This window comes from Sebastes fasciatus, chromosome 3 (assembly GCF_043250625.1).
Source record: "Sebastes fasciatus isolate fSebFas1 chromosome 3, fSebFas1.pri, whole genome shotgun sequence".
In the NCBI taxonomy this organism is placed as follows: domain Eukaryota; kingdom Metazoa; phylum Chordata; class Actinopteri; order Perciformes; family Sebastidae; genus Sebastes; species Sebastes fasciatus.
Genome location: NC_133797.1, coordinates 9,476,896 through 9,490,195, shown reverse-complemented (window position 1 = coordinate 9,490,195; position 13,300 = coordinate 9,476,896). Strand labels below are relative to the sequence as shown.

General features: G+C 39.9%; 1 protein-coding gene across 2 annotated transcripts in view; it reads right to left on the bottom strand.

Moving 5' to 3' along the window:
* Nucleotides 1–13,300, bottom strand: part of dnah6 (dynein, axonemal, heavy chain 6) — a 91,003-nt gene that overhangs the window by 63,810 nt on the left and 13,893 nt on the right. For both annotated transcript variants that reach the window (XM_074628798.1, XM_074628797.1), the window contains exons 22-35: nucleotides 12,177–12,269; nucleotides 11,946–12,065; nucleotides 11,457–11,637; nucleotides 11,272–11,368; nucleotides 9,634–9,865; nucleotides 8,742–8,906; nucleotides 8,314–8,424; nucleotides 7,995–8,120; nucleotides 7,680–7,835; nucleotides 6,267–6,428; nucleotides 4,016–4,153; nucleotides 3,647–3,814; nucleotides 3,397–3,545; nucleotides 598–705 (exon numbers count right to left, since the gene is read on the bottom strand). In XM_074628798.1, coding sequence (XP_074484899.1) covers nucleotides 598–705; nucleotides 3,397–3,545; nucleotides 3,647–3,814; nucleotides 4,016–4,153; nucleotides 6,267–6,428; nucleotides 7,680–7,835; nucleotides 7,995–8,120; nucleotides 8,314–8,424; nucleotides 8,742–8,906; nucleotides 9,634–9,865; nucleotides 11,272–11,368; nucleotides 11,457–11,637; nucleotides 11,946–12,065; nucleotides 12,177–12,269 — 2,006 coding nt within the window. The remainder of the gene's footprint in view (nucleotides 1–597; nucleotides 706–3,396; nucleotides 3,546–3,646; nucleotides 3,815–4,015; nucleotides 4,154–6,266; nucleotides 6,429–7,679; nucleotides 7,836–7,994; nucleotides 8,121–8,313; nucleotides 8,425–8,741; nucleotides 8,907–9,633; nucleotides 9,866–11,271; nucleotides 11,369–11,456; nucleotides 11,638–11,945; nucleotides 12,066–12,176; nucleotides 12,270–13,300) is intronic.

The window sequence follows — 13,300 nt, the reverse complement described above, 5'->3', positions numbered from 1 at the left end:
GGGGCGTTACAGTTGCTCTTTTTTAAACATAAAGACATGTAAGAAAATAGAAATAAAGGAGTATTTAATATGTAAATTATGTACATAATGCTACAATATATTACAAAATATATGTAGAGAAATATGAGTAAATAATAAAAATAAGAAATGAGAATATAAGATATATGCACAAATATGACATACTGTATAACCACAGTGCAAATAAGTAAATACAAAATGCTGAGAAGTGGGATCTATTAAGTGTATTAAATATAAATGCAAGAATGGTATAAATAAGAATTAAATAATAATATTTCTTGAAATGAAATGTCTGCGGCAGCGTTCTCCGCCATCATTAAGGTTGTTGTTGAATTATTCCTCGTTCAGCTTGACCTCACGTTACATTTCATTTTCAATCAATTAAAGTGATTTTGTGCGACTCCCGTCATGTGGAGCATTCGGTGTGCGCGAGGCCGGCAGCCGGTGTATATTCGTTGGCAGCCCTAGTAGGCAGTCAGGTTTAATATGATAATGTCCTGTCGTTATTTTTCAGTATGTGTGCATTTGGAGCACCAGAAGTAAGATGTGCTTCCTTACAAAAATGTCTGATAGGCTTACCCAAACAGCACAGCGTCGTCAGTGAGAAACTTTGGCAGGTTGGAATCCCTCAGGGCTCTGATAAGAACCACATCCTCACTGAGCTTGGGGTTTTCTCTCTTTAGAGACCTAGAAACACACACACACACACACACACACACACACACACACACACACACACACACACACACACACACACACACACATCATTACATTCAATTATATGCATTTCATGTAACCATTTTTTACTGTATACATCAACTGACAGATGTTGTTGCCTGTTCAGCTGCAGTTTGCCTTGTTATGATTTTTAGCATATGTTTAATGCTAAATGCAGTACCTGTGAGGGTTTCTGGACAATATTTGTCATTGTTCTGTGTTGTTAATTGATTTCCAATAATAAATATATACAGTACATACGTTTGCGTAACGCAAGCATATTTGCCCACTCCCATGAATACAAGGGTATTAAATACTTGGCAAATCTCCCTTTAAGGTTCAATTTGAACAGATACAAAAATGCGTGATTCATTTGTGATGAATTTGCGATTAATCTATTTTAAACTATTTTATTCGATTGACAGCCCTAGTCCCTACATCCTGGTCAGACTGCAGAACAATTCTCAGTTTACATGTTCACTACAAACTACATCGATTAACTAGTCAGTTTCATTAAAAAAAATGCTTTAACTTATCAGAGAAAATAACACTTTTCATTCAACATTACTACAAAAGTGACAACACTCTTCCAAAGAAGTTGGTGAATCCATTTAAATAAATATCAATAATATGGGAAACATTATTTTATTATCATTAGTGGAAAATAGACTAAATAGAAAATAGCAGCGAGCACGTCTCCAAATCTTGAACAGCATCGGGTGCCAGGTAGTGGTAAGAACAGAAGAAACAAAATCACTGGCACTCACAGATAAAGAGTCTTCTTTTGGTTTATTCTTGTCAATCAAATGCAAACGAATGCCTTTCAGCTATTAGCCAGCATCAGCGTAAAAAAGAAAAATAGACTTCTTACAAATAGAGATGTAATAAAGACAAAAAGCAGCCGACGTGAGTTGATAATTTAATATTGCACGACCTATAGTAGCTCGACTCGATTATAAAAAACAAAGTAAAAAACACTAGAGACATTAGAGTGGGAGATAATGAATGTGTGCTTAGTGTGGAACAAGCAGACTCAGAGGAGTTATATGTAGGCAAAGGCGGACAATGAATCACAGGACAATTACAGTTCCCTGAGCTTCAGCTAATAACCAACCGGCGAGTTAAGCACGACTTTCACTACAAATCGTCGAAAGTATCCATTCAAATCTAGTTGAAACGAGGTTCTTCACGCATCTTCCAGCACACAGCTGAATCAGGTGCTCCTCTGTTCTAGGACAGCAAACCTCCAAGGGAACTGGAGCGCACTGATTGATTTGCAGCCTTTAATTGTGCAAACAGACGAACATTTTGACACCGCTGTGTCTTCGTCAGAGTCAAAATGAGCCGTTTTCACTCTGATTGCAAGATGCAAATCAATCAGTGCGTTCGAGTCCCTTTTCTTCCATTGGAGATCCATTCAAATCCATTTATGCACCCACGCAGACCAGCAACAGCTGTGTTTTTGCTGTCTCCAAATCTTTCTTTTGTCTACCTAATCTTGTTCTTCATCTCTTCATGTGTCTCAACCCTCATTCATTTGAGGTACGATATGCATTTGACTAAGTGAAGGAATTTCACACACATGACATTCATTGAAACGAAGTGTGTAAGTGAAGAAGTGCTTGTATTTCATCAACTGTAGTCACAGCAAGAAATAATGGGGTCATTTCAACAGTCAGAGGCTCTTACCCTCTAATCTGAGTAATCACTGGTAAAGTATTTGATCTTTTGAGGGTTTTGCATTTGATTAAAATGTGGGTTGTCAATCGGTTAAAATATTTAATCCCGATTAATCACATGATTGTCTACAGTTAATCGTGATTAATTGCACATTTTTTATCTGTACAAAATGTACCTTAATTTGTCAAGTATTTAATACTCTTATCAACATGGGAGTGGGCAAATATGCTGCTTTATGCAAATGTATGTATATATTCATTATTGGAAATCAATTAACAACACAAAACAATGACAAATATTGTCCAGAAACCCTCACAGGTACTGTATTTAGCATAAAAAATATGCTCAAATCATAACATGGCAAACTCAAACTCAACAGGCAACAACAGCTGTCTCACTCTATGTGATTATCATAAAGTGGGCATGTCTGTAAAGGGGAGACTTGTGGGTACCCATAGAACCCGTTTTCATTCACATATCTTGAGGTCAGAGGTCAAGGGACCCCTTTAAAAATGGCCATGCCAGTTTGTCCTCACCAAAATTTAGTGGAAGATTGGAGCGTTATTTAACCTCCTTCGCAACAAGCTAGTATGACATGGTTGGTACCAATGGATTTCTTAGGTTTTCTAGTTTCATATGATACCAGTATCGTCACTCTCGATTTAAACTGAGCCCGTTGAAGAAATTAGTGGCGTTAAAATGAATTTGCGTTAACGTGTTATTATTGCGTTAACTTTGACAGCCCTAATTAAAATATTTGCTGAATGTATAAAAGTCCAGCACAAAGCATGATCTCTTAACTCACTGATGATGGCTGTCTCTACTATGGACTTAAATACGGATGCTAAATACTTAAACATGTGTGTCTGCACAAAGTCACAATGGTCCTTCTGGGACATTCGTGAAAAGGTGAATGCTTTGTTTGTCTCGATATGAATGCCCATGTGTGTCAGTGTATGTGTGAGTATGATGCTTTCTGACCCAGCCATGACCAGAACAGACTTGACGGCTCTCATGCCAAAGTCGTAGTGGTCCTGCTGGGACAGCTGCTCAGAGCACAGCTTGTACATCTGGGTCATCTTCCTCGCTAGGATCAAACTGGACTCGAATCCCTCTGAGTACAGAATCACCTGGAGGGAGTGAGACAGGCGAGGTAATGATATAAAAAAAAGATAGGAAGAGAAAAATAAGCAAGCACATACAACGACGCAAACGCAAGAGAGCCTGTTACCTCTGCAATGAGGGCGTAGTTTGGCACCATCATGGCTATGGGTCTAAAGAGAGCTTTGAGGTTGTCGGGTAGCTCCGTTCTTCCAGCGTAGCCTGGGTTCATGGTGATGAACGCAGCACACGTCCTCACCAGCTTGATCTCTCGGCCCTCAAATCGAAACCTTGGTAGCTGCGTAACACAGAGTCGAGTGAGATGCTCTTGTTTATGTGTAAGGGTGATGTCTTAACCCTTGTGCATCACTTTTAAAAAGTCGCTCTGATGCCCTTAGTGGACAAAAATAATGATTCTCCATATAAAGTGTGCAGTCTCTTGAGAACAACGCAAAAGTGGTGTGTATGTGTGTGTGTGTGTGTGTGTGTGTGGGTATACCTTTTCAGCTTTGGCGTTTCGTATGGTGATGAGCTGCTGAGCGATGACAGACAACACTTCGATGTCGATTCGGTTAAATTCGTCAAAACAACACCAAGCACCCGACTGAGCGAGCCCGCTAAAGAAGCGCCCCATCATCTGGAAGAGAGAAAGTGTGACAAAGCAAGAGAAAGAAATATTACAGTTAAAACAATATAATGGGTTGTCACTTCTATTTTTAAGTATTGTTTCATAACTTGCCCAAAACAGCATGTGATTATCATAAAGTGGGCATGTCTGTAAAGGGGAGACTCGTGGGTACCCATAGAACCCATTTTCATTAACATATTTGAGGTCAGAGGTCAAGGGACCCCTTTGAAAATGGCCAGTTTTTCCCTTGTCAAAATGTTGCGTAAATTTGGAGCGTTATTTAGCCTCCTCGTGACAAACTAGTATGACATGGTTGGTACCAATGGATTTATAAGGTTTTCTAGTTTCATATGATACCAGTATCTTATCAAATAGCGTTAATGTGTTAAAGAAATTAGTGGTGTTAAAACAAATTGGCGTTAACGTGTTATTATCGCATTCACTTTGACAGCCCATAGTTGTGTTACTTGCACCACTACCATGGGTGATACAAAAAACACAAGTTATCAATATCTCATGGACAGCGGAGTTAAATGTTGCTCAGCCACATTGGAGCAGAGCTGAACAAAGCACTAACACATAAAATCACAGAGTGCTGTGATTCTAGCCTGGCTAAATCAAAGCCCTGTCCAAATCTAATACACAGGTGTCTGCTGGCAAATAACTAACTACAGCAGACACAGAGGGAATGGCTTTCCAGATGTCTCGACACTGTGTGCTTTCAGCTGTTCTGACTCCAACCTCGCTGCACTGCAACACAAAGTACTGTTTAACATTAAATTGAAATGTACAGAGTGTCTCAAGGTTAAAGGCCCGATCTGAAGTTTTGGGGTTTACAACATACAGATACATTCTTATATATAATTCAAGGTCATTGCTAGGGCTGTCGAAGTTAACGCGATAATAACTCGTTAACGCAAATTCAATTTAACGCCACTAATTTCTTTAACGCATTAACGCAACATGCGATTTTTAGGTTGTAGTGGGCTCAGTTTTAAAGCTAGAGTGAAGATACAAGAAAGAGGCTAAATAACGCTCCAAACTTATGCTAATTTTGGCGAGGAAAAACTGGCATGGCCATTTTCGAAGGGGTCCCTTAATCTCTGACCTCAAGATATGTGAATGTAAATGGGTTCTATGGGTACCCACGAGTCTCCCCTTTACAGACATGCCCACTTTATGATGATCACATGCAGTTTGGGGCAAGTCATAGTCGAGTTAGCACACTGACACACTGACAACTGTTGTTGCCTGTTCGGCTTGAGTTTGCCATGTTTGCATATTTTTTTACTAAATGCAGTACCTGTAGGGGTTTCTGGACAATATTTGTCATTGTTTTGTCTTGTTAATTGATTTCCAATAATACATATATACATATATTGGTATATAGCCGCATATTTGTCCACTCCCATGTTGATAAAAGTATTAACAACTTGACAAATCTCCCTTTTAGGTACATTTTGAACAAATGTGCGATTAATTGTGATTAGTTATGGATGAAATATCAGCATTGTGTTTGATTGTCAGGTGATCATAATTAATGAAAATTGACTGATGTAAACAAACTTTAAACAAACAGAAACAATGAATAACTTCGATTAAATGACCTGTCTCTCAATGTGGAAGTGACAGCAGGTTCCAATCCTGTGTTTTGACGAGGCGTCGCTTTGTTCTACATTTGGATCGCAGAATGTGCATTTTACATGATTGTTAATGCAATAAACAAACATGCAACTAACACATTTTAGGTTGTTTTCAGCCAAATACAGTATGATACCTATTATCAAACTATCACATGTGATTCTTGTGTTTCTCAAACAGCTACTGATGGGGCAAGCACAAATTACAGACTAATTGCTGAAAGAACATAGAGGAAAGGATCAAATCTGGCTCAATGCAATGTTTTAGAAGCACACGAGGATCTGTGAAGTGTAGTTGTGCTTTAACTGGCACTCGACTGCTTTTGCAATACCGCCATCTAATGGTGTCACTTTGTTGGTACAGTCAGGGTGTAGCAGAGCCTTCTACAGCTAATTCAAACGGTTGTTTGGAGTTACTGTGAACAATGGGGAGAATAAGTGCTGATGTGGGTTATAGATGAATACAGTTTGTCATGACTGACCTTGTAGTCAAGTCCGTCAGAGCAGTTGAAGACGACACACTGTATGGCCAGGGCCTTAGCCAAGTCCTTGGTGGTCTCTGTTTTGCCAGTCCCTGCTGGCCCGGCTGGAGCTCCTCCCAGGTCTAATTGGAGAGCCCCCATCAGACATAAATAGCAACGGTCCTGGGAATGTGAGAGATATAGGACAGTTTGTATAACAGTGACACAATCAATATATGTTGTGTTTCTATGCCACATTTCCAGGTCTAGCTACTACAGGACATACAGTACATTCTTTCGGGTACACTATTAGCTGCTTCAGTTCCCCGTCGGAAAGGGCTGTCTGACGGCAAGGTAAAGCGGGGGTAAATATTCTAAATATAGCGCACACTTAAACTGATATTGATTTTTTTTAGGTGGGCCTTTCTTTTAGTTGGCTAAAATACGTTTTGCTGCCGGCCCCGTCCACAGCAGTACATTGCTTTGGTTCCGTGCAGTAACTCCTGTCTGCTTCTCCAAGCTCGGGGCGTGCCGACCGCCATCTACTTTTGTTAATAGCGATGGGTATCGTTTAGATTTTACCGGCACTACTACTCTCATCGTTACCGCTTATTGAGCTGGTACTTTAGCGGTACTCCTAACGGTTCTTCTTGTTGTTTTTTAAAAGAAAAAAGGAAACAAATGAATAACAGAATTAGCATTGCTTTTTTTTGTCATTTATACTGTGTATAAATTAACAATCGAGCAGCAACTGCAACAGCATTGTTTTGAACAAATCACTGATAATGTGATAATCAAAATGTAATATAAATATACAAAAAAAATGTTATAGTATAAGAAATAGTCATGTGGGATGAACTACGAGCTAATTTGTCGAAAGCGGTGCTTTTCTCCACCTGTATCTGATGCACTTTGGCTAGATGTTTTGACAGATTGTTCGTGTTTCCGCCCTTACAAGTAAAAGTATTGCTGCACTTTTGGCAAGGAGCACTGACTGCATCCACTCGGCTGAAGTATAATAACACTGTGGACAGTCTTTTTCTCACCGCCATTGTGGCTAAGAGCAGGGTCTCCGCTCTCTGTGTGTCAGTGTGTGTGTGTGTGTGTGGGAGAAAGACACACACATACGACAGGCTGAGAGAGAGATCTTTCCTCTGGATTGGAAAATGCATCATTGACAAATGTTTTACTCTTATTATAAATTAGAAACAGAGTTTGTGAGATCAAAGGTGCAAGATAACATTTATGAGGCCTAAATAAATAGGAAATCAATTATCTTAATTTCTCCAATACCAATAGCAGAACCATTAACGTTGGAGCTTATCGATACTACGGTCTTGAAAAAATTTGCCCCGGGGCTCGTTTAGACTATGGATAAGTACCTCATACAACCCCACGCTTCTAAACACCCCAACTATCTCTTTAATGTGTTACCGTGAGTGGTGTTATAACCAGTCTAGGACAGGCTCCCAGGTATTCGTAGCCATAAATGTAAGTGGACAGGGCCATTTTGGCTACACAGTTGTCCATGTCCAGGTCCCAGTAGTAGCGTAGCTGTCGCTGCCATTCAAAGTTAGACCTGTCGTCCACCTGAAAAAGAGGGCTGAAGTTACTTTGAGGCGGTGAGTTGTTACATTTTCTGATCACCTGAAATACCCCCAGTCAATGCCTGCACCTATCACACCAAGCCAAGGACAGACATCGATATAAGCTGCTTGATGGTGTCTGTGTGTGTTTGCACTTTTGTACCTTCTGGTGGACTAGATCTATGACAATGTCCCTGGCATGGACGTCGATGGTGATGAGGGCAGTGATGATATTGCGGTGTAAAGTAGGCAGCTGTCCTCGTACCAATGCCGCCAGCGCATTCAGCCTCTGGAATACACACAAACACACACACACACACACACACACACACACACAACCACACAAACATTACTGGGTTAGAAAGTTGAAGTTATAAAGTAAAATACTTGGGCAAACACACGTGATTTGGTTTGTCAAAATCAAATTTTTAACCAGATGATTGAGGAAAAAGCAAGTAGTAGGGTTAATTGGTGTGGCGTACCTCAAAGTTAGTTAGTTTGAATTGCTCAAGGGCAGCAAAGTGGTCGTGGTCTCCCTCCAAGCAGGCATCCATGTCCCTGCACCACATCAACTGGGAGATGGTCAGCACCACCTAGTGGACACACACACAAACTGCACTTAAATCACTGCACAGAAACAGAAAAGACTTGGCACAAAGCATCAACTGAAATGATAGAAATCAATTGCAAAATCTATTAAAGCTAAAGACAATAGTAATAATTCTTAAAGACTTGGTTAGCTCCTGAAAGTGAGCAATCAAAGAATTACAACTGTTCTCATGGTTAGGAAAATACCACATCTGTAAAAAGGAAATTTACTGGTAATAAACAACGTCTTGACATTTTGCCATGCACTGTGTCTATGTCTGTATCTGCGTCTGTATCTGTGTGTGTGTGTGCGGGTGTATACCTGCGATGGATGTCCAGCCACCACCCATTCTTCTCTAGACTTCACCTGGTAGTCAGCAATGGCAGCCTTGCTGAGGCGTCGCAGTGAGGAGAACATGGCCTCCTCCACCTTGCAAAGCCAATCTTCCACATTGCCTTGTGCCTTCAGACCTTTAGTCAAACCCACCTACACTTACACACAGAAGGACAAGAGCAGTTACAGTTAAGGAAATGATTACTTGTGTCCCACAACATATGGGTACCCACGAGTCTCCCCTTTATAGACATGCCTGCTTTATGATAACTTGCAGTTTGTGGCAAAAACCATGCAGTTTTTTTAATGCAGTATAAACGTGTTATTTTCGACTGTAAAATGGTGTATTTGAATATTTCTGCATACTGGGGTCCCTAAACAGTCTTGGAATTGCAGATTGGGTATGACTGGAAAGCTGAGACTCTTGTGGATCCAATGAGCCCAATTGTATTCACGCGTGATGATGTTAGTCCCCATAGCAGACATTTCATTGTAGTGAGACAATTTTTTAAAACTTGACCTCACTGCATAAAATGACCTGTTGTGACCTCTAGGATAATCACAGCCTCATGAAACTTTACAGCTACAAACTAGAGACCTAGAGCATTCAGAGGATGTATAGCTATCCTAGGTAGATTGACAGTAAGGGGGTCTCTGAGCAGTTTCCAAAACAGAAGTGCTTGCCATTCAATCAGTAAAAAATGCAATTCTTGCAGAAATCTCCAAATGTCAAAAGGGTTAACTATTGTTATAGTTTATACAGTAAGGAAGGTAGCATATTTTTTGCACTCTCATTCTCAGCAAGAACTGAAACAAGAAAATAATAGGTAGAAAAAAACAGAGTGTGGTGCCAAGGGTGTTAAGGTTACTCAAACCTGACCTTCTCTCCCTCAGGAGAAACCATGCTCAGGATGTCTTTGCTGTAGACCTTCTCCTGTTTTCCGGCATCCAGCGTGGTTCCTGTATCGGCCTCAGAAGACTGGTCAGACAGCAAAGCAAACTCTAGCCGTGTAATGGAATCAAAACACTTCCTGAGGTGGGGCTGCACCGCCTGGGGGTTTCTTGTCTGGGCCAAGATCTTTAGCAGCTCATCATTAGATAAGAAGTAGAACCTGCGAGGGACAGATAGAGGACTTATCAGAGTACTTAACACAACTCATCGTAGTGCTTATCACTCAGTGCTCACTGGGAAGAGATGTTTAGAGTAACAACTGGCAACCGGCAAGGGAGAAAATGCAATTTAGAGCATCATACTATGCATATTACAGTGGTGGATGAAGTACCTGAAAGCCACACTTGAGTAAAAGTATGTAAATCTAACCAGAAAATGACTTTGGTAGAAGTCACCTATCAGAATATTACTTGAGTAAAAGTGTGTGATATTTACTTTCTTATGTATCAAAAGAAATGTTCTGATATTAAAAGTACTTGATAGTAAAAGTACAAGTAAATGCTGTTAATAAAAAAAGCTGATTTATGAGATTTATGAAGTTTATTCCACTTAATGTGTACGCCACCTTAAAAATGGAGGCTACATTACACTTGAAGAAAAATGAGGTCCCCACAACTTGAAGGATTTAACGAACAAAATCCAGTTTTTCCTTCCCTTAACTACTTCATCACGTGAATGATCTAACTTTCAAGTTAGGACCACTGATTCACCAAACCGGCTTGCTTGCAATAGTAACGGGTAACAAAGATGCTTCAGGGGAAATGTATCGGAGTAAAAGTATACATTATATTTAGGAAATGTAGTGGAGTAAAAGTGAAAGTTGACAGAAATATAAAAAGTCAAGTTAAGTACTGATAAGCCCAAAAAATACTTGATAACGAAGCATTATTACTTATTTACATTACACCACTGGTATATTATAGTCTTAAGGCCTTTGCAAACCAAGTCCGTATTTTCGTCCGAATTGTTTTACGTTTCAAAATAAATAAAACCTCACGTTGCGTCAATCACAATTGCACACCGACTCTGGAACTTTTGTGCGTCAGGTATGTTTTCGGAACAGGTTTGGCGACGAAAACTGGCATGGCCGTTTTCAAAGGGTTCCCTTGACAACTGACCTCAAGATATGTGCATGAAAATGGGTTCTATGGGTACCCACGAGTCTCCCCTTTACAGACATGCCCACTTTATGATAATCACATGCAGTTTGGGGCAAGTCATAGTCAAGTCAGCACACTGACACACTGACAGCTGTTGTTGCCTGTTGGGCTGCAGTTTGCCATGTTATGATTTATGCATATTTTTTATGCTAAATGCAGTACCTGTGAGGGTTTCTGGACAATATGTGTCATTGTTTAGTGTTGTTAATTGATTTCCAATAATAAATATATACATACATTTGCATAAAGCAGCATATTTGTCAACTCCCATGTTGATAAGAGTATTAAATAATTGACAAATCTCCCTTTAAGGTACATTTTGAACAGATAAAAAAATTGTGATCAATTTGCGATTAAATATTTGAATCGATTGACAGCCCTAGTAACAAACCGAGCATGTGTATACCTAGGAAAGATGACTCTCTTGGACTCCAGGTACTCTTCCAGACATTTCTGTATCTCATCCAAAAGAGTGTTGTTGTGCTGAAAAGTCTCCAACAGATCTGTGTAGGATGAAATTAGTGCAAGTGTGATCGTGTGTATCAATGTGTTCTTGTCTTGTTTTTCCATCAATGCTGTATGGCTACCTACCAGACTGTGTGGCTGCTTTCAGGGCATTGGGCATCTTATTGACCCTTGCCATGATCTCCTTCCAGGACTTGTCCACCTTAAGAAACATTTTGGACTCAGCAGGCAGCTTCCTCTTGATGTCTGGGGCCAAGAAAATACTCTCTAGGTATATCCAGTTCCTTTGGCACGTAAGCCACTCATCCTTGCAAGGAGGATAGAGAAAGGAGAGGGAGAAGAAAGAAATTGAGGGGGAGGGAAGGCGTTGGGAACAATGTGAACAGAAAAGAGAATTATAGCATATAATATAGAATGCAGCAAAAACACATTAACAAAGCAGAATTTCTTTTGCAAGTAGTTTGGCTTCTTGTTTGCAGCCACTAGGGAGAGCTACTGTGTTACATTTGAGGCCAAATCCAAAGTCAAAATCTGCATTTACCATGTAGAGAAGCCTTTAATATCACTTGGAAGACGGAAAGATCACTCTATGCTATTCTTTTTTTAAGCCTTTACCAGTGTTTGGTTGAAGAGGATCAGCTGTCTCAGCAATTTGTCCACCCTGGGCTTGATGGGACCTATGTAGCGAGAAGACGCCGCCGTGCTCACATTGATAATGCCGTCATCCAGGAGCATCTTTGCAGTAAAACAAACGTGGCAACACAAGCAATTAGATGCACTGAAACACCACTAGTGTGCTACAATAGACTGTGTGTGAGAGAGTGTGTGTGCGCTGCATGTAACCACCTGGATATCATCTGTGCCTCCCAAGATGAAGACGTCTTTGGAGTCACCGTGAGGCAGCACCATGAACTCTGTGGCCTTCCACACGTCCTCCACCTGCATGGCTCATTGAGAGGGCAGAGGAGAACTCTTTTGAGAATCAATTAATCATTTCAGTCTTTTTTTTAAGCAAAAATGAAAAGCATTATCTTGTTTCTCATCCTTAAATGTAAGGATTTGCTGCTTTTCTTTGTCATATATGACAGATTGAAATTGGATTGCAAAACTAACTGTGGGCTTGGAGAAATTGTAAATGGCATTTTTTCACTATTTATCAACATTTTATAAACTAGAGCTGGGCGATATATCCTATCAAACGATATAATAATGTCTGTCGTTTATATTTTTTCTATATCGTTTCTATTGCGGTGTCGAAAAACCAGCGGCCGAACTGTGTTACAGTAACATTTCCGTCATTTGGAAGTGTGTGCATGTGGGAGCAGGAGCTGGAGCGATCAGCTGTTTTACTTTGAGAGGACACAACATATAGAAACTTTCTCAGACTCAGCCCAAACAAAACAAAACGAGCTTGTAAGAAAGTCAGACACGGACCAGAAACCATCTTCTGCAGAGTTTGCAACACGCCGGTCCCCACTACAGGCAGATTTGGAGTGCAGGCTGGCAAAAATGTGTTAACTGTGTTTTGTTTGTGGCAGTTAATGTAGAAACAGTATCTCTGATGTACGACATTCAACGGAGAAAAAAGTAATCTATGGAGAAGCCGTGCACATCCCCAGATATCTATTTTTCTCTGTAATTTCACTTGAAACTGTAATGTTCGTTTTGCACTAAAGTTTTTAATAAAATGAGAAAATAGTCAGTATTGTCAAGTATTAAATTTCATACAGGAGAAAACAAAAATAGGCTTTACCATGTGGTAATTTCATATCGACTATTCATCTTTCTATTTATTATTTATTTATTATCAGAAAACATGCTATGTTGTGATATATCTCGTTATCGGGATATGAAATGATCTGTATCGAGATAGAAGATTTTGATCATATCGCCCAGCCCTATCATAGACTAAACGATTATCGCTTAATTGAGAAAATAATTGGCAGATTAATCGATGATGAAATCATTCA